Below are 21,964 nucleotides of genomic sequence, written 5' to 3' on the forward strand. Positions count from 1 at the left end.
CTCCACTCCTCGCATCAGACTGGAGAAGTCACTCCAGCACCTCAGGTGTGGATTACAAAACAGGGAGTATTTTGTTGCTACCACTGAAGGAGGCAGAGAGGCTTGTGACAAGACCAACGCTAGGTGCAACTGAACCCTCCTCATCTTGAGGCATGTGTGAGGCACGGATAGAATGCAGTAGGTCAAGAATCATAGTGGCCTTTGAAACCGCCAGGCTGTGGTAGCCAAACTGTTCAGGACTTGCACGATTTTACTGCTCAGCTCCTGAACGGTCTCCTCTATAGGAAAGATCCTAGCCTAGTAAGTTTCCCAAGTAAAGCCAATGAAGGTCACACATCTGGTGTCAAGGATGACCTATCTCGGTCCACTGGCAAACTGAGGTCATGAAGCACCTGAAGCAACAATCTGCCTTTGAGGGGTTGGATGCCCAGACTAGACAGTCGTTGAAGTTAGGATAAATGTGGATGCCCCACTTTATGATGGAGTCTGCAACTGCTGACAACATTGTTGTAATAGCACAGGGAGCCAAGTTCAGCCTGAGAGCAATTTCTGCTTCTCCAGTGAAAAGATACAGAAAGCGCCAATGATCCTCCAAGATGGGTACATGCAGGTACACATTCTTCAAACGCACTTACAGTCAGTCTCCCTGAAAGAGCAAACCGAATCTGCGAAGGTGTGATAATCTTGTACTGTTTCAATGGTAGGAAGGTGTTAGACAGGTCAAGGATAGTGTGCAAGCCAGCCTGGTTGTGTTTCAACACCACAAAAAGCCTGGAAGAATAACGTCACCCTCTGGGAAGATGGGATCTCCTACATTACCCGGATATCCATCAGCTTCTGACCACAGTGGCTAAAGAGTGTTTTCAGCTATAGCAGTGAAGGACAGGAGTGGGGCACCCTGGCAATTTTCAGGATTCCAAGGTCTGAGGAACGAGCCCTCCATTCCTCAGGTAGAATGAGATTATCTGTAGCACTGGAGATGAATGAGGGCAAAAAAAGGCAGTCATTGTGTGGGTTTATAATATGATAAGGGGGAGTGGGCGAAGGCCTTTTGAAGAAACACCTGGGTGTGGTGTGTTGCTTCTTCTGCTGAGAGGAGCAGGTCAGCTTGCCTAGCCCACCTCTCCAGACACCCTTAAAAGACCTTGAAGGAGCAAGATTTGCCTGATGAAAATCTTTAGAAAGAGAAAATGGTGTTTTGTGCCGACTTATACAGTACTGCAGGTGACTTGGCCGTTTGTATGCCGGTCTGCTTCTGGAGCTCTTCTTCGGTAAAAGAATGGAAGAGATAGGGGCCATCAACAGGGAGGTTTATGATCAGGACAAAAGTTGTGGCCAGCAAATAGGCCTGTCCCCTCATGTTGACCCCTAAGGCCATACCCCTGATCCGAAGACACCTATTTACCGTCAGCGAGTCCAGAGTTAAACAACTCCTGCTTGTTTGCTGAAAGAAGATATCAAATTCAGTTAGCTCCCACCAGTCTTTGGTTGGCAGCCACTAGGAGAACGGAGCAACTGGAATGCCAGAGCTGCAAGGTAAAGTTTTGATAGCATCAAGTTGCTTATCCTCCTTTCTCAGAATTGACACTGCAGAGTTGGTAGTAAAGCATCTATACTGAAGGTGGCATTGCTACCACAGAAGAAGGGCGAGAAGCAGACACGCAGCCTCCAAGGGCAGAGGATGGTACCTCATACCAGATTCTTCTATTGACTACCGAACCCAAATGGGGCTTGAGGGTCTCCGGCATGATGTTCTTTTGCATACAGATGACCAATTTGAGCATGAACGGGAGGTCAATTCCCTGTCTCTGCCAAGGGGCTCTCTGGCATGGGAAAGACATGCATTACTCACCGTAATAGCATTTCTGATGATTGTATCTGCTTACACATGCTGTGCATATAGTCTGACATCAAGTGGAAATCACTGAGTATTGCATCTTTCTTTCGAAGATGGAAAGGGACGTCGACATGGGCTTGACTGTAACACTATCCCTAACGTGACGTGTAGTGTATCCAAAATCCCTCACGCGTCGAGGTCCCACTGGGTTTTTTCTGCCGCTAGGGAGCCTTATAGTCTGCGTGAGCGAGTACAGAAGAGAGAAGGTGTAAGAAGTCTATGTTCCTTCTACTCCATAAGGGGAGGAAGAGTGGGCGCATGTGAAGCTAAGCAGATACAATCATCAGAAATGCTATTACGGTGCATAATGGATGTCTTCTGATGCTTGTGGATCTGCTTAGTCCCACATGCTGTGCATAGACTAGTGAGCAGTACCCAGAGATGATGGTGGGATGTGTGAAGGAACAGTAGCAAAGAGATAGCACTGCTTGTCCCACCTGAGAATCAGACCTAGAGTGCATATCCAGGCAGTAGTGTTGTGTAAAGGTGTGTACAGAACTCCAGGTTGCTGCTTTGCAAATGGAATCTATAGGAACAATTGCACTAAATGCTATGGTAGCCCCCGTGCCCCGAGTACAGTTTGCTCTAGGCGTGAAAGGCAGATCTCTCTTGGCAAGAGTGTAATACAGTGTGATGCAGTTTACGATCCACTTGTAAATAGCTGAATTTGAGACAGGGTCCCCTTCTCTACCAGCTACCACTGAAATAAGAACTGGTTTGTTTTTCTTAGTAGCTTTGTCTTTTCCAGATAGTAGATAACTGCTCTCCTTACCTCCAGTGTGTGGAGGCTTCTTTCCACCACGTAAGTGTGGTTCTGGAAAAAGGTGGCTAGTTGTATGGACTTATTTACATGGAACTTTGAGATAAGGTTGGGTGCAAAGCGAGGGTGTGTGCACAAAACCACCTTGTCTTTGTGAATCGTGACAAATGGGTCCTGAACTGAATGTGCCTTCAGTTCACTAACTCTCCTTATTGAAGTGATCGCCACCAGGAAGGCGGTCTTGTAGGTGAGTGCTTTAAGGCTAGACTTGTGCATTGGTTCAAAGGGAGGTCGCTTTACCCCTTCCCTAAAGGCTTTAATTACAGGAATTTGCTCTGGGACGTTGTGCATGTCGAAAGCGCAGCTAAGTGGACTTTAAGAGAACTGAAAACCAGTCTTGAATCTAACAGGTGAGTTGGGTAAAGGACAATAGCTTTAAGTGAGCAATCAATAGGATTGATGCCCTTTATATTGCACCAGATAACAAAGCGCTTCCATTTGCTGGAGTAGCAGTATCTGGTGGTAGGTTTCCGTGCCTCTCGGAGTATGTCCACGGATCCCTGAGGGAGCTGAAGGTAACCGAACTCTATGACCTTAGGAGCCAGGCTTCTAAGTTGAGAGTTTGAGGGCATGAATGTAGTGTCTCTCCCTGTTCTTGAGACAGCATGTTGTACGGGCACGGCAGCTTCCTGAGAGGGGAGACTGACATTGCCATGAGATGGGAGAACCAAGGTTGGCGGGCCCACATAGGGGCCACCAGGATTATTGTGACTGGTTCCTGGTGCATCTTGTGCACTATTCTGTTGAGCAGGGGAATAATATGGGCATTGGGCATTCTCCAGAGTGGCAAACGAGTCGATCTCTGGGAAGCCCCATTCTGCGAAGACGCAGAGTAAAATGTCATCCCGTAGCTGCCACTTGTGCTCTAGAGGTAGGCGGAAGTGTCTGCTTAGTACGTCTGCCAGAAGATTGAGTCCCCCCTGGAACATGTTGTGAGAGGAGGAACATGTGTTTGAGTGCCCACGTCCAAATGTTTTGGGACAGTTTGGACAGCCCTAGAAAGTGAGTGCCCCTTGTTTAAGTAGTACATGGCCGTAGTACTGTCCGTGAGGACTAGAACTGTTTGCCCCCTGGAGGTGTGTGTGGAAGGCCTTCAGGGCCGTGAACACTGCTAGCAGTTCCAACAGGTTGATGTGATTGGATGCTACTGCTGGAGACACCATGCTGTGCGCCGTCTGTTGAAGGAGTCAAGTTCTCCACCCCGTCAAAGATGCGTCTGCAGTGAGAGTGGCTTAAACTGCGGGTATGGTGAAGGTCTTGCCTTGCAGAAGGTTTTCCCTTGACCACCACTGCAGAGACTAAATGAGGAGTGCAGAGACAACCACTAGATCGCAGCAATGGCCGCTGGCCTGACGCCATTGGCTCGACAACCACTCTTGCATGGGGCGCACGCACAGACAAGCGTAAGGAACTAGGTATCATCCCCATCAGTCGCATGGCTTTACGTATGGTCACTTGATGGCTGGCTACATTGTGAGGGATCTGAACAGCCAGTCTTCTGTTTGAATTAGAGCACCCAGACATTGTTTGACTTGACTGGGGGTTAGACTGGATTTATTCTCGTTGATAGAGAATCCAAGGTCGAAGAGGAGATCTACCGCCCTCTGGGTATTTGTATGGCATGTTCCATACGAATCACCTGTTATGAGCCGGTCTTCGATGTAGGGATAGACTGGGATGGACTACCTGCGCAGGTGAGCCGCTACTACCGCCAATACCTTTGTGAACACTCTTGGGGCTGAGGCAATGCCGAAAGGGAGAACTTTGAATTGATAGTGGGTTTCATCTATCATGAACCTGAGGTTCTTTCTGTGCGCTAGTAGCATTGAAATATGAAAGTATGCATCTTTCATGTCCAATGTGGCCATGTAATTCCCCTGCTGCAGCAGCGGGATTATCTCCTGAAGTGTTTATACATGTTCACAGGGCGGAGGTCTAGAACAGGGAGCATGGTGAGATCCTTTTTGGGTTCAAGGAAGTAAACTGAATAAATAGCCTTGTTTACCTGGAGAAGTGGGACGACTTTGATGGCGCCCTTTTCCGGCAGGACCTGAACTTCTTCCAGCCGGATGCGCAGGTGTTCTGGCGACATGCGTCTGCTTCTCGGCAGGTGGTAGTTAGGCGGTCGGAGAAACTCGATGCAATACCCATGGGCAACGGTCTTTAGTACCCACAGATCTGAAGTGATCCTCGCCCAGGCGTGGATGAATGAAGACGGGTACCGTTGACCGGGGGAAGCGTGGGAGGGGACCTGGACCAGGGAGGCACTTTGAGGCAGAGGCCGGGGAGCCTCTGGGAGTAGTTTCTGCCTCTACCCTTGCCCCAACGAAGATTTCTTCACAGCTATTGGAAGTTACCAGAGGAGCCTTGACCGGAGGACCAGGAATTATTTCCTGAACCGTATTGCCCCTGGGGAAAGCGGGAGAAGGATTGGCCACGAAAGGACCGGCGTGCGTTAGAGCCTCCATGCTGGTGAAAGGGTTTAGCCGTGATCTGGCTAAGTAACATTATAGCCTCATGTTATTTCTTTGCCGTCTCTAGAGCATTGTCAACCGCTTTTCCAAAAAGGTTCGAATCCTCCACTGGCTTGTTAATTAGAGAGGCCTGAGTTTCCAGTTTGAACCTAGAATGTTGTAACCATGCATGTCTTTTAAGCAGGTTACCATGAGCAAGGGTGCGTCCAGCGGTCTCAGCCAAGTCCAGAGTGTTCTTCAGTATGTTTTGTGTTACTTGTTTGCCTGCAGCCACAACCGCCAGCAGGCGTGATCCGTTGGGGTTCTGAGACTTCCTAAAGACCATCCTGCACTAGGCCCCACTGGACATCACTGTAATTTGCCAAGAGCATGGTGTTATTCGCGATCCTTGTGGAATAGGCTGCAGAGGCGGTGACCCGCTTACTCAGGGCGTAAAGATTCTTGCAGTCTTTGTCCGGAGGGGATTCTGCTGAGGACAGAGGTACACCTGTCCTCTTCCGAGTGGTCGTAACGACCAAGGAGTCTAGTGTGGCATGACCCCTGGTGTAGAGGGGGTCGGAGGGTGATAGGTGAAATCATTTCTCAACCCAGGGTTTAACTGCCCGTGTGAGAATGGGACAGCAAAAAAAGGGGGCAGGCACTTCTTTATAGAATTCAGTGAAGGAATGACTTGGCTGGTTGGAGCCTTCTCCTTTAGAATATCCTCTACGAAGTCGGAGTCTGGAGTGGCTTTGTGCGTTGCAATTTAAAAAATGTCAGCTACTCTTTTTAAAATGGAGTTGAACAACATCAGGTGACGACTCTCTTTGTGGAGGAGTCGAAGGGGGCTCCAGACAGATGGCGTCTGAGTCAGCGGTATGTGTCGGTGTAAGGCAAGGACCCTGGTCCTCTGCCTGGTCCCAGTCTGGTTCCTGATCAGCTGGGTCTTGATCAAAGGGGTTAAGCTCTCCATAAGAATCCTCCCGAGTTGGGTCATCTGGGACCTGCAAGATAAACACACAGATGTCTTCTTGGTGTCCCTGTGCAAAGGTGGGTGTGGGCAAGAGTCCACTTCCCTAGGTCTCTTGGGTGTAATATATTTGTCGGAAAAGTCAATGAACTGGGACATTTTGTCCATGTAGTGCTCAAACCTTTCCCTAGTCCATAGAGAAGAAACTGAATGGTCAGGAGGAGGGAAGGGCTGCCCAGAAGAGGGATTTTGGGTACACTACACGTCACAATAGCGTTACAGTCACGCCCATGTCAACGTGCCTTTCGATCGAAATACTCTGCGTTTTCCACTAGATGTCAGACCCAAGACCAATCATAGCCAGTATTGTGGATTATAAAGACAGAGAAACAGTGCTTGCCTTCTCTAGAAAAGGGTGAACCATCACGAGGGGATCCTCAAAACTAGCAATATATCCTGATTATACTGCTCTGGTCCATAACGGAGGGCACTGTTTGGCCCGACTAAGGAACGGCTGAGGAGAGTGAACCTATGTTACATGTTGATATACCTGGCCAAATTGAAGATATTGCATGACGGGAGATCACACTTCATTTACAGTGCAGGGAAGCGCAATCGCAACTTCTCCCCAGGAACAACGATGCACCATAACGAAAAGACACCTGACGCAATACGGAACTGACTCTGGGTGCTACCGCAAAACAATAAGCTGGAACGTCACAACACCAACTAGGTGCCCACAAGAAGGCTGCCTTGGCTGTGGCCACATGCCCCAGTTGAAACTTTAGACGTCAGTTTCAAGATGTCAACCTGCTGCATGTTGCCCGATGGAGGAGTATCGGGAGCGAGAGAAGCAGCTGGGTCTGAGAGAGAAAACTACTGCTCAGTCGTTTGGTTTGGTAACATTTCTTTGGATCGTTGTTGAAGCAATAAGGGAATGGGAAATGGGAAATGAGGGAGGGAGGCAAACATTGGGAAATTTTTCTGGGGAATGTTATGTTAGTAGACAAGTGGACCCATGAACATTGGGCACTGGGTGAGGAATGCATAACAGTGAGATACAACGGTGCATTGAACTACAAAGGTGTGATGATGAGGCATGAAGGACCAATAGGCAGGCCAATGGGGCGATAGGAATTAAGAAGCCCGAAAGCGCACAACGATCACAATACCTAAGGGTGTCAATATAATCACCTGGAATGTAAGGGGCCTAAATAATTATGCCAAGAGACTAAGAGTATGTGCCGACCTATCTAGGAAAGATGTACAGGTAACAATGTTACAGGAAACATATCTAAAGGCAGACCATCAAGCCACACTGGTGAGGAAATGGGGGATAAGGCTCGCCCTTCTGGTGTATGCACGAGGGGTCCTCGTGTGGATCATCCCAACATCCCCCTTTGAGCTGTTGGAGTTAAAAAAAACAACAAAGGGAGAATGGTTGTGGTACACGGATTGTGGGAGGGCAGGGAGGTCTGCTCCGTAAACAGCTACGACCCGAACCACGATGCCACGGGGTTCTTCAGATCACTGTATTCTAGGTTGTCTATGTATAGGCTGGGGACGTGAGTGTGGTGAGGAGATTTCAACTGCACCCTTAACCCAATGCTGGATAGATCAGACACTAAACATAGGAAGCCGGATGCGGCCGGCCAAAACTCTCATTTAAGATTTAAGATTGGCGGACATATGGAGGGAGAGGCACTGGGAAAAGCAGGGCTACTTACACTTCTCAGGACCCCATGCAGTGCACACGAGGATAGACCACATGTTCACAGGGGAAGAAACATTGAGTGACTTTGTGTACATAGATTATGAAGCCAGGATACTCTCGAATCATGCCCTATTAATGGATAACATGGCAGAGCACGGCCCAGAGACCCTGAATACCGACCTGGCCCCTGAGGGCGGAAGCCCTGCAGGACAAGCTGTTCCATGGCAACATGGAAACCCAGATAGAGGAGTACTTCAACATTAACACTGCCAGCGTAACATAGATGAGTATGGTCTGGGAAGCATTCAAAGTGGTTATGCAGGGAAAGGAAATAGGGAAAATGGGAGGCCTTAGTATGGAAATAAAGAAGGCCCTGGAGCACATTGAAAATGAGACAGCAGACCTGGAAAGCGCTAATAGAGCATTGGGGGGGCACAACTGAAGTATCGAGGTGGTTGTTAGAATTGAGGCAAACATGTATGGGGGAATGGGACAAGCCAGGGGGCCTTGACTTTGCAAAATATGCCCAAAACCTGCATCCACAGGGGGACAAACTGGGGGGCGACTGCTGGCGTGGCTATGTAAACGCAAAGGACCAAGAGACTGAATTAATGCCATCACGGATGCAAAAGGGAAGTTAGTTAAGACCCAACACGAGATCAATGAGGTGTTCACTAGATTCTGCGAATCCCTGTACACTGATGAAGGAACAGAGAGGTAGGGACATAAAAGAAGCAATGGAACAAATAGCCCTGCCAAAACTCTGAGAAGACCAGGTAGAAGCACTGGATGCCCCACTGACAGAGGAATTAAATGAACTAATAAGAGATCTCCCGACCTCACAAACCCCGGCAAAAGATTGGCTCCCCAGGGAGTTCTATAAAGCATATGCAGACATACTGGTGATCAGACTGTTGAGTGTCTACACAGAGGCATACGAACTGGGAGTTCTACGCAGCAGCCCGAGGGAGGCGACTATTATACCAATCCTCAAACAGAGCAAACCGCTGCAATGCTGCAGATCATATAGGCCAGTCTCAATGGTGAACAGTGATTGTAAAATCCTAACGGCAGCCCTTGCCAACAGGTTAAAGAGAGTAATGGGAGACCTGGTGCACGCAGATCAAACAGGGTATGTCCTAGAGCTGAATACCACGTGGTATTAGCAGAGACTACACCACATCATAGTTAGTACGAATCAACGGTCAGATGAAAAATCTGTGGACTCAATGGATGCAGTCAAAGTCTTTGATTCAGTCCAGTGTTGCTGGATGATGGCCACTCTGGCGCACTTTGGAATCAGCAAGGTATTCCTGCGAGGAATAAAATTGATTTACATGGCGCTGAGGGCTCACGTGAAGACGGGTGTGCGGACGACATGTTTGTAAACAGGCCTGACAACAACTTGCCACTCTTGTTAGATGTTATCGACCAGTTCGCCAGGCTATCAGGGATCAGAGTAAACTGGGAGAAATTCTGTCTGTTCCCACTTGCAGGACTCAGGGACCTAGATAAGTAGCGCCTGCCCCGGCTGGGCCTCTGACGGGAGACGGAAACCTTCTGCTACCTAGCCAATAATGTGTGGCATGACCCAGAGGCCTCGCACAGGAGCAACACACGGAAAGCCATTGATGGCGTAGCCAGCTCCATGACGTTCTGGAAGAGGCTCCCCCTAGGAGTACCAGGGAGAGCGGCCCTTCTGAAGATGATTGTACTCCCCCCTGCCCCTCCTCCGTCTCATATATTGCTTTGCCAATGTGCCACACAACAAACCGGTGGCCTTGTTCCGAAAGCTGGACGTGCTGGCGAGAGAATTCCTGTGGCAGGGGGAAAGAAATAAAATTGCACTGAGCACTCTGCAAAGAGGCTATGATGCAGGCAGGATAAAAGTTCCCCACTTTGAGGGCTACTACCTAGCGGGACAGTTGCAGCATGTGGTGCGCAAGTTAGGAGACTAAGTCGCACAGGACACCTGGTTGCTACAGCTGTTACTGAAGCAATATTATCTGAAGGAAGTACTGTGGGAGAAGGAGCTGGCCCTAGAGAGACCTTCACAACTATTGCAGCTGGGTAAGGACAAATGGCACAGAACTTGGATATTTCTGGGCAGCCCAGATCCCTATTCGGCACACGTCCCCCTGGCAAGGATCATCAGCAAACAGTGAGGTGCAGTAGGCCAATATAGAAGACATTGGGAAGAAAAAGGAGTAGCTACGGTAGGGGATTTGATAAAAGATGGTGAAATAGCACCCTTTCAGACCCTAGTAAGCGAACATGACATCCACGAGGGTCAGTTTCTACTGTTCTCATTTTATACAAAAATTAATTATCAAAAGAACAATCACATAAACATTGTTCTATTCAAACAGTTTGAAAAAGATCACAGACATTGTTGCATTAAACCACATTGAGAAACAACATATGAATTCATGATTATAGACAGAAATTAACGGAAAGGTGTAGGGTCTGGTTGGTTAGGGAGGGAGATAAAAACATAATTTTCTTGCCAAGAAAGACATGTTTACTACATCTCATAACAAAAATCCGAAATCATAATTCTACAGTGTTACAGTGTATTAATAATATTCAGCTCACGCCAAAAGGTCCAAGTGACTAGTCATTGTGCTCTTGTGAAGCAACCTTAAACGTGTGATATTCCCTCACACTGCATCTCACATAAATTGGTTGTGTTACCAGTGATTCACCTTTATACAATCATTTGGTTCCTGAGCTTTTAGGCGTCCATGTTTTAGGCAAACCTTTACAGATTCCCACTTAATAGTTACATACAAACCAAAACCCAGTATTAGCATTCTCTGTGCTTACTTATTTTCTTTTCCAAAGTATTCTATAAAGTCACTCTTTCATACTTTAACAATCATTTCTAGAGTTAAAAATGGGCCTATATAGAAAAGAAAAAAATAATAGTGTTGAGCAGCTACTCACCACTCAGTTCAAATCCGAAAAACATTTATATGGGGGACAGATCCCAGGCACCTGAAATAATATGATATGAAAGGTTATTTATAAGGTGCTTAATACCCAGAGGTTTCTAAGCACGGACCCGGGTATCGAACCTGTGGTGCTCCGTGTCTTCTTGCTTCCAAGGCGAGCATGTTGCCCGTGAGCTACCCTCCCTAGACAAATAATCCATCAAAACACAGACACGTTGTTTTCTCCTTCTGCCGCTTAGAATAAAGTCTACTTGTTAAGCATCTAACATATGGGATCATATTTGGAATATTGTTCACATTTACATTGTCCCACTTCCAAGAATTAAGCAACGCCGCCCCTCCGTTCCTCCCGATCATAAGGACGCCAGCCTGTTTACAATTTCTACCTTAGAGACACAATAAGTAATCACGCATATGCGCGCTGACGTGTCGCGTGTTAGTCTCATTTGGTGTAGCAACCATATTTTGGGCTATCAACATATAGCTTAAAGCAGCCCCTATTGAGGCTACGTTGTACTTGAATGCAATGTTGTGGCCATACTTTGGGCAAACATTGACCCTTGAAAAGCAGCATATCTTTTGAATGCATACTTATTTAAGGTATAATCAACAGCTATAATTAAAATAAAATAACGTCTACTGTACGACTGACCTTTAATTATAAATTTTTGGCTAATATTTTAAGAGTGCTACGTTAATTTATTTGTGGCGCGACCTTTCAATTTCATGAAATAGTTTTGTCCACAGATATTGGGATAACCTCGCTTTTGAGACACCTGCCCCTAGTGACAGCATTGAAAACTCCTTATGTAGACGTTACCTTGATAGATAGAATAACAGGTATTAGAAACATTTAGGATGGAATGGCAACTATTTAATATATTTTTCTTCTTTCCTCTGCCATTGCAATTACAACCTGTTCTTATTCGATGCACAGCCTCATTTATTATTAAATACTGAATACTATTTATGTATATATGATGCTGGATAGCACTCAACTCCTCAATTCACACTGTGTTTAAACAAGAAATTGCAGCAATGAAAGTCTAAAGAAAGGAATTATCAGAAAATGTATGAGTTACTGAAAGAATATCAAGATGAAGTTAAACTTCGAAAGATGCAGAAGGCTTTTAGATTATAGAGATTACTGTGAAGACTGTGTTTATACATTTCAAGATAAATTTAACAGACTATCAAGGCCATCATCAAGAGCAAGTACTCCTACTTCATCACCGGTTAGCTCCAATATTGAATCACATCCAGATGCAACAAGTACCACTAATTTGGATGAGCCACCCTCAGCTCCACTATTATGAAAGAGTTTTATGAACCAGATAACACATTTAAAAAAAGATAACAGAAGAACAAGTTACTCTCTTACCTGGTAACGTTCTTTCGATGGGATGGTCCGACGACGTATTCCATATCTATGACAGGTAATCACCATAGCTGTGCTGCTTTGGAAAGTTTTCGGCGTATGCATCCATGACGTCGATACGCTGTTCTCGAGGGCCTCCGTCAAGCCGACGCCACCGGATGTTATAAGTAGGATGCATGACCCCCATAGCCTCAGTTGTAGTTTTTTCCCAGAACGTGTGGCACTAATCTTCTGCCAGTATGACCACAGAAAGCCTTGAGGAAACGTAAACTGCAATACATAAGCTGCAAGCCCCACCCACCTGGTGCCTTCCTGCCTGCCGCTCTTTTTCACCACTTAGCAAGCCCCGCCCACCTGTTGCCTTCCTGCTTGCCGCTCTGTTTCCCTACTTAAGGAGCCCTCCAGCTTCTTTTCCTTTGCAGATGGGGAGCAGGTGCAAGTGGATCTAGGTCACCTGGCCTAAGCCCCGCCCACCTGGTACCTTCCTGCCTGCTGCTCTTTTTCACCACTTAGCAAGCCCCGCCCACCTGGTGCCTTCCTTCACCATCACCGTCTTGTGGCCAATGCTGGATTTGACTTTTATGGACTTCATTCATTCACGGTGCGTCACTCTTTCTAAACTCTCATGCTAGACTTCCTTTGCATCTTGTACTCATGGTGGCCCTGAATCATGCTGTTCCCATCTTCATCTTGTATCCTGGCTTGCAATATTATGTGTTACTACTGACTTCTGCAATTGTATTCGCTCTCCACTCTTTTTGACTGCTTACTCTCTTTTCTCTCCTCCTTTCCCTTCTCCCTTTTCCTATCTCCTCCCCTTACTTTCTTCTATGCACTTACTCTATCAGAATTGTCCCTGGGCCTAATATGATAGCAATCTCTTCTGTTTCCTACATCCTCCCATTACTGTTTTCTTCCTCCCCACCACCCCTTCAGCACTATCTGAAATGTCGTCAGGCCTAGCATGATAGTCGCTTGTTTTGTTCCTCCCCTCCCTTTCGGCACCCCTCTCCCTCACCTTTTGTTTTTCTCCAGCTCTACCAGAAATGTCGTCAGGCCTAGTACGGTAGTCGTCTGTCTATTTCCATTTCCTTCCCACTCTCCCCCTCCCTTCCTTATCTATGTGTTAGCTCTTGCACTATCGGAAATGTCGTCAGGCCGAGTACGATAGTTAATTTCACATCCTTACTGTTCATGGCCTGTAAGAATGTGGTTGTATTTTCCCTTTTTCCCTCCCTTTCCTTGAAGCGCTTTGAAACACATTGTGCATAGGCGCTATATAAATAAATTATCATATCATATCAATAGCAGAAGAAATTCTGTAGCAGGCAGGGAGGGAGCGATATGGAATACGTCGTCGTACCATCCCATCGAAAAAACGTTACCAGGTAAGAGAGTAACTTGTTCTTTGAGGGGATTGGGTCCTCAACGTATTCCATATCTATGACAGACTCCCAAAGCAGTACCAACGTATGGAGGAGGGAAAAAGAATTTAGAATATAGAAATTTAGAATGCCCAATCAAATTGCAGAGTAAAGGACCACCTTGCCAAAGGCCAGATCCTGCCCATGGATAGAATCTAGGGAGTAGTGTCGTACAAAAGTATGGACTGAAGCCCAAGTGGATGCTTCACAGATGTTACGAATAGGAACACCCCTCTGCAGGGCAGTAGAGGCAGCCATACCCCTAGTAGAATGGGCCCGTAAGCCTACCGGAGGGTCCTTACCCGCCAAGCGGTAACATTCAGAAATTGCCAAGATAACCCATCTAGACAAAGTCTGCTTAGTAACAGCTTGTCACAAAAGCCTTCCAGCCTAACCAATAAACAGCTGATCGTCCACTCTGACCCGGGACATGCGTGAAATGTAGAAACTTAAAGCTCTCCTAGGTCCAGCCTATGGGGCCTCTCCTCTTCCTTACCAGGATGTGGAGGAGGATAAAATGCTGGAAGAATAACCTTCTGGCTTAAATGAAATTCCGATACCACCTTCGGAAGAAAGGAAGGACGAACGCGAAGGACAACCCTGTCCTTCTGAAACACAGTGAAGGGTGGCTTAACTGAAAGTGCCTGTAACTCACTCTGCGAGTGGAAGTGACCGCAACTAAAAATACAGTTTTAAGGGTTAACAGTCTCAAAGAACAAGAATGTAAAGGCTCAAATGGAGCACCCATTAGAAACTTAAGAACAAGGTTCAAATCCCAACCGGGCACCTGGAAAGGTGACGGAGGAAACACATTAGTGAGCCCTTTCAGAAACTGAGAAATTAAAGGAATTTTAAAGTAAGAAGAATCTTCAGACGAGCGCTTAAAGATAGACAGCACCGCCAGATAACCTTTAATGGTACCCACTTGCAGGCCCTTGTGGGCCAAGGAAAGCAAAAAAGACAGAACCACAGGAATGTCACATGAAAAAGGATCCACATTCTTTACCCTGCACCAGTCGCAGAACTTTCTCCAGCGGCAATGGTACAGGGACGTTGTTGCAAGCCGCCTGGCCGAAAGCAACACCTCCATCACGTCTTCAGGAAGGTCCCAATCCTTATACCTCAACCATTCAGAAGCCAAGCGTGAAGGTGGAGGGATTTGACCTCTGGATGGAGAATCTGACCCCCCCTCCTGTGAGAGCAGATCGTCTCAGTAGGGAAGACGGCGTTGAGGGCAGATGGACAAGTCAAGAAGATCCGGGTACCACGAACTCCGGGCCCAAGCCAGAGCAATGAGGATCATCCGGGAACGGAACATCCGTAGCCTCCGCAACACTTGCGGAATGACGGGGACTGGAGGAAACGCATACAGCAGTGGGAAGGACCACTCCACTATAAACGCATCCTCTAAGGCTCCTCTTGGAGGAAATTCCCGCAAGCAGAACCTTTCACACTTCCAGTTGACACTGGTGGTGAAGAGATCCACTTGTGGGGTTCCACAAAGGTAGAAGATCTCCGGGAGAATCTCCTGAGCCAGCTCCCACTCGTGAGAGATCATGCTCTGCCTGCTCAGAGCGTACGCCGTCTTGTTTTCGTCTCCGGTCAGTTGAACTGCCAAGATCAAAATTTCCTGCTGGATGGCCCAGAACCAGAGCTGCATCGCCTCTCTGCACAGAGGAAGTGACCCTGCCCCCACTTTTTGTTGAGGTAGTGCATGGCCACTGTGTTGTCCGTCAGAATCAGGACATTCATTCCTCGCACAGTCGGCAGAAAAGCCTTCAGGGCTAGCCTGACAGCCCTCCGCTCCAACAAATTGATATGGAGTCTGGACTCGGACGGAGACCAATGACCGCTGACTGTCTGCTCATTGGCATGAGCTCCCCATCCCGTGATGGATGCGTCGGTCACGATCGTCACCTCGGGCCAGGGAAGCCAAAATGGAGCCCCTTTCATCAGATTGCCTTCGACGGCCCACCACAGAAGATCCTGGGCGACCGAGGGCGGCAACTGAACAGGGTCCGACATCCAGCCGGAAGAATGTGACCATTGCATCTTGAGAGCCCACTGCAAAGATCTCATCCGCAGTCGAGCCTCTGGCACCAGAAAAATGCAGGATACCATGAGGCCGAGCAACCTCAAGAACTCGAACGCCGGGAGCGTCTGGGCAAGATGAAACTTGTGCACCATCTTCTGAATGTGAAGAGCCCTCACCTAGGAAGGAAACACTGCCCCAGGGATGTGTCATGCACTGCTCCGATGTACTGGAGCCGCTGTGTTGGAGTCAAGTGGGACTTCTTTAATTTGAGGGAGAAGCCCAGCTTGTGAAGGGAGTGGCAGGTGACGGACAGATGATCCAGGACCTGCTCGGGTGAGCGCGCCCTGATCAACCAATCATCCAGGTAGGGGTAGATGTGAATTCCCCCTTTCCGGAGATACGCTGCCACCACCACCATGAGCTTGGTGAAGACCCTCAGGACGGAGGTCAATCGAACGGTAAGACCCGAAACTGAAAGTGCAAGTCACCAACCGCGAACCTCAGGAATTTCTTGTGCTTTGGATGGATTGGCACATGAAAATAAGCCTCCTTGAGGTCGAGACACACCAACCAGTCCTCAAGTTGAAGGGCCTGGAGGACTTGAGAAAGAGAAACTATCTTGAACTTGTCCTTCCTAAGGAGTTTGTTTAAACTGCGCAAGTCCATGATGGGTCTCAATCCCCAGTCTTTCTTCGAAATCAAAAAATAAGGGGAATACCATCCCTTGTTCCTCGCCGCTACATGCACCAGTTCTATGGTGCCATTCTCCAGCAGGGATTGAATTTCCTGCGCAAGGAGCGGATCCGGACTCTTCAAAGAGAGATTCCCTGGTGGATTGTCGTGAGGCCTCTGCCGGAAAGGAAGACAGTAGCCATGGGCTATGATCTCCAGGACCCAGACATCTGAAGTAATGGCACGCCATTCTACAAGATGCTGCGCCAGCCTTTCCCCAACCGGCGAACCATGGGACATGGACTCATGACTGACCTGAAGTGGCTGCGGCATTGCCTGAGGGTAAAGAGGCAACTGCCCGAGTGGCCTTGGCACCTCGAGTACCTTGTTTTCCACCTCTGGCACTCCTACGGTGGCCCCTTTGACTTGCAGCTCCTCTTGATCTACTAAAGGACGAGTAAAATCGAAAGGAACCTCCCCTCCATTGCTGTCCCCTAGGACGAAAAGGCAGAGGTTGGCGAACTGCAGCGCTGAACGACTTCGCTGCAGCTTTTGAGGTCTGCAACCTCTCAAGGCTCTCGTCAGCCTTGCTGCCAAAAAGATGTTCACCATCAAAGGGCATGTTGAGGAGCCAGGCTTGCACATCAGGAGCAAACCCCTACTTCTGGAACCACACAAACCTGTGTATTACGGTACTCACCGCCATGGACCAGCTGACACAATGCGCCATGTCCAGACCCGACTGAACAGACTCACACATGGCATCCTTGCAATCATGCACCATAGCAAGGAAACCATCCCGTTCCTCCCCTTCGGGAATATGATCCGCTGCTAACGAAATGCAGTTCCAGAGTGTGCATGAAACGTGACAAAGCACACACGGAGTTGGCTGCCTGTAAAGCCATACCCCATGAAGAAAAGACTTTCTTCGCCCAGCTATCAAAACGCTTGTCGTCCCTATCAGGAGGGATGGTAGGATACGAAGCCTACTTCGCTGGGGCCGTAGCCACCTGCACCACCAAACTCTCCGGATTGGGGTGCGTGGTCAAGTAGCAGGGGTCGCTACTGGCTGGATGGTATTTTCGTGGCAAAGACTTGCTCACTGCCGGGAGACTCTCCGGGGCAGTCCAAGCCGCTGCCACCCTTCTGTGCAAGGCCATATGGAATGGCAGTACCGGGTCAGTTGGTGGACCTTGGTCGAGGATATCCGTCAGGTCATCCTGCAGAAAATCCACTGGTGGCGCAGACCACCCCAAGTATTCCGTGACCCTCGACATAAGGCGCCTGTACAAGGACTCGGCATGGGTGTCAGGCTCAGGCCTACAAAACTCCACTTCCGGGGAGGTGTCCAGGCCACTGACGTCGTGCAACAACTGACACAGGTCTTCCATCTGGCTATGACCAGAGAAAAGCTCGTCTGGTACCGTATCTAAAAACCAACCCTTCCTCAGAACCCTAATCCACCTCAGAAATATAATCCAGAGGCTGGAATGTGGGCACAGAATAAGGGATAAAGACATTCTTAGCCTTGGCAGAGCCTTTCTAGGGGGTTCCACCGTGCCACGGGGTACCTCCGACAAAACAGCCTCGAAAGGCGTTGAGGGCATCGATGGAATCGACGTCGAACGTGGCGCTGACAGCTTCGACACTGATCTCGGGGGCGTAGCCCCAAGCGTGTCCTTCGACAGCCTGGGCGCCGATGGTGTCGACGACTTCCTCAGAGGCGGAGCCTCGGCAGAGTCCCTCGACGACCTCGGCGCCAAAGGCGTCAATGTCTTCTTCGAAGACATCACAGGCTCGAGGGTGTCGAGGACCGGGACCTGGAATGGGCATGACTAGAACGATTCCCCTTGTCCGAGCGAGACCTTTTCCGTGAATCGTGCCGACCACCCGAGCCCGAAGGCGTTCGAGTGGTGTCTCTAGTACGGTCACGGCCGACTCCTCTCAGAGGCACAGACGGACCGGAGCCCTACGATTCAAAAATCGTCAACATCTCCTAACGGAAGGAAGCCCATCCCTCAGGAGTCGAATGCTTGGTGGGACAAGCAACCCGCCGACGGGTGGCGTCCTCAGACGAGGACCGGGACGGCGACCGATGACGGCACTTCCGTGAGTGCCTCGAAGAGGCAGAGGAATGGCAGAACCTACTCCGGGACCGAGACCTTCCAGACCGACGACGACAATGTGGAGAGTCGCCCCTCGAATCGTCAGTTGAAAGCCCAGAGGACCTCGGCTTACGAGGCTTGGTCACCTTACCAACAGAAAGCTTCTTCTTACGCTCCCGCAAGGCCTTCGACGTAAGCGACTGGCAGTCTACACAATCATCTGTGTCGTGGTCCTCACCGAGGCACCAGAGGCAGGCGTTGTGCGAGTTCGTCAACGACATCTTGGACCCGCAGACCCGACACTTCTTAAAACCCGGCCGCAGGGTGGAAGAAGACGAAGACATCATGAAATGTTCACAAACTAACAGGTTCGAAGAACCAAAAGAACAGTAACTCTGAAAAACCGAGACGCGCCGAGATCTCCGAAGCGAAAACGTTCGCAGAGAAAACGGAACTGATGCTACGGGCGTTGTGTCTCCTACTTATAACATCCGGTGACATCGGCTCGACGGAGGCCCTCGAGAACAGCGTACCAACGTCATTGATGCAGGACGCAGACGCCGAAAATGTTCCGAAGCAGCACAGCTGTGGTGATCACCTGTCATAGATATGGAATACGTTAGAGGACCCAATCCCCTCGAAATAGTGTTTCCAAAAAGGTCAGTTTTCAGTTACCAACAACCAAAAGTACTCCAACCCAAACAACAGGAGAGAGGGTGGAGGGGAGAAGGGTTCAACAGCTTCAGATTTAGATGCAGTAAACAACCCCAACAGGCGATCACACAAGCCAGTTTGAAGACCTCCAACATCAGAAACAGGTGAATAATTTAGTGAGAAATCTATCATCAAAAGAGATAACCAAGGATGAAATATCACTATTGAACAAAGGCCTAAGCTTTGCACCTTCCTCTTATTACAATCCAATAGATTTTCAAATAGACTTCTTTAAATTAACAAGGAAATGAAACCGTAAAAAGTATTTGAGCCCATGACGCCAGAATTTACCAAACTGATGCCACACCACCACCAAGTCACCTTACGATCTGTGACATTGAGAACACTTTTACTTTGAGATCACTAGATGAAGATGAGGAATTTGACATAAGGAACATCTTTCAGGAACTCCATATCAGACCACGTAATCTTGATATAGAAGAACTTAAACCAAAGTCCATGTTCATTCCTCCAATGCCAACAGACAATGTAATAGACACTTTCCAAAGAGCAGTAGCATGTGACATCAATTGAATTAATTTGAAGTGTAAAACAAGGAAATACAAATGCAACAACAATCTCTCAATCAAGGAATTAGAAGCACTTCAAATATTAATGCAAGACAGTTTGATAGTAATCAAAGAGGGTGACAAAGGGGGAAACATTGTAATTATGAATCGGTGAGACTACATGACAATGGCTCAAACACACCTTGACACCTATGAGTGTTGTAAGATTTTACTATCCGATCCCACAAAGGAAGTATTAGAATTTCTACATGAACTAATTCTTAACTTGCACAAACAAGGCCATGTAACAGACCAGGAGAGGGCATTTCTGACTACTAAAGAACCCACCTTGCCTACTATGTATTTTTTGCCCAAGATACATAACAATAACAAAACATCCCAGAGGCTCGCCCAATGTGAGTGGTATAGGCTGGGCAACTAAACCAATCACACAATATTTGGACAACATCTTACGTCCTCTCGTTTTTCAATTGCTATCATATCTTAAAGACACCACAAGTGTTTTGAATAGGATCAAACACATAAAATCAGAACCTGGTTTTCTTTTGGTTATGCTCAATGTCTGCTCACTATATACTTCTATCAAACATCCTTTAGCAATGAAAACACTTGAGTATACCTTTAGAGAATGGTCAGCATCCTATTACCAGCATGTGGTAATGCTCAAAGAGATGCTACAAGCGACATTAGATCATAACATGTTTGTCTTCAACAATACATATTACCAACAAACTCAAGGGGTTGCTATGGGTAACAAATATGCCCCAGCACTTGCTAATCTTTTTTTGGCCCTCTTTGAGGACACTGACCTACAATGATTCAATCTATATGCAGAAAACGGTTTTATGGTCTAGATATATAGATTAAATTCTATTGATCTGGAATGGATCATCAGTTGAGTTAGAAGCATTTATCCATAGATTGAACCAAAATGATTTTGGTATTCATTTTACTAGAAACTGGAGTAGCCAAGAGGTAGATTTTCTAGATCTAAAGATTTATGTATCTGATGATACACTATCCACGAGAACCTATCACAAACCTACTGAAGTGAATTCCACTCTTTTGGCTACAAGCGGTCATCAACAATCCGTAATAGAGAATATACCGTCAGGTGAGTTCATTGGAGCAAGAAGAAATGTTCTGGATCGGAAAGTTTCGAAGAGGAATGCAACCTACTGTCTGATCGATTTTCAAAGAAGGGGATATCTGACTATGACTATTCAGAAAGACTAATCAGGCAGAAAAAATGTCTAGAGGTGCAACTTTGGAAAACAGACCAAAACAAAACAATATGGACACACTCTGAGATTTATTAATAAATACTCTGAGAATCACAATGAAATTAAAAGGATACTTACCAATAATTGGTAGTTACTGCAATTGGATAAAGAACTTCTAAGGTATATTGAGGACAAGCCTAGAGTGTTTTTGACCAAAGCTCTTACTTTGAAGAACAAACCGAGTCCATCTTACCTACCATGTTCAAGTCAATCACGGTCATAGCTTCAACTAAAGGGTTCCCCAAATGCAGTATATTTACCATGTGTAAATTTGCTCATTCAAATACATATCTATTTGTGAACTCAAGAGGTGATAAAATTTGAATAAATGAATGTATTAATTACAAGACTAAATTCGTAGTTTACACAATAATATGTGTCTGTAGAAAAAGTTACATAGGGAGCACAATTCAGGAGCTAAGAGTAAGGATCAGAGAACATCTCTCCAATATTGGTAGCCAGGATACAAAACTACCATTAGCCCAACATTGGCAGAAAATACATCAACTGGACTGCAAGACTCCAGAAGGTATCCCTGAACAAAAGCGGAGGAGACAAGGAATTTATGTTACAATGTATGGAAGCAAGACTAATCTGCCAACTGCAATTGACTGAATTTGGGCTAAACATAGACCACAAGATTATCTCATTTTTATAAATGGTTATTATTTGAGTATATTAACTATGCTTAATTAGGTTTTCTAAAAGTGAAACGTTTGATGAACTCATATCAATTAGAGTTAAATATGCGATGATCTTATGTTTATCAATGGTTATTATTTGAGTACAGCAATTATGTTTAATTATGTTTTGTAAATGTGACACTCTTTATGGACTCATATCAATTAAGAGTTAAACATGCACAGGTACGGGTACAATTTGTTCGGTTTCAGGGATCACGGTAGAAATTTGGAGCATCTATCGCTGTCCAGTCAGCCCGACGCACTCGACAGAGAGGGAGCCATTCTCCACGTGCTCCAGTTGCACATTGAAATAATACCTGGGTGAAACCAAT

General features: G+C 47.1%; 1 protein-coding gene across 7 annotated transcripts in view; it reads right to left on the reverse strand.

Moving 5' to 3' along the window:
* The window catches only part of RDM1 (RAD52 motif containing 1), a 589,841-nt gene that overhangs the window by 295,084 nt on the left and 272,793 nt on the right, over positions 1-21,964 (reverse strand). Inside the window, exon 6 of one of the 7 annotated variants that reach the window (XM_069634055.1) lies at positions 10,801-10,851. The exons of the other annotated variants lie outside the window; for them this stretch is intronic. Coding sequence (XP_069490156.1) covers positions 10,826-10,851 — 26 coding nt within the window. The 3' untranslated portion in view covers positions 10,801-10,825. The remainder of the gene's footprint in view (positions 1-10,800; positions 10,852-21,964) is intronic. 7 annotated transcript variants of the gene reach the window in all.

This window comes from Ambystoma mexicanum, chromosome 13, assembly GCF_040938575.1.
Source record: "Ambystoma mexicanum isolate Mex_15411 chromosome 13, UKY_AmexF1_1, whole genome shotgun sequence".
Classification (NCBI taxonomy): Eukaryota; Metazoa; Chordata; class Amphibia; order Caudata; family Ambystomatidae; genus Ambystoma; species Ambystoma mexicanum.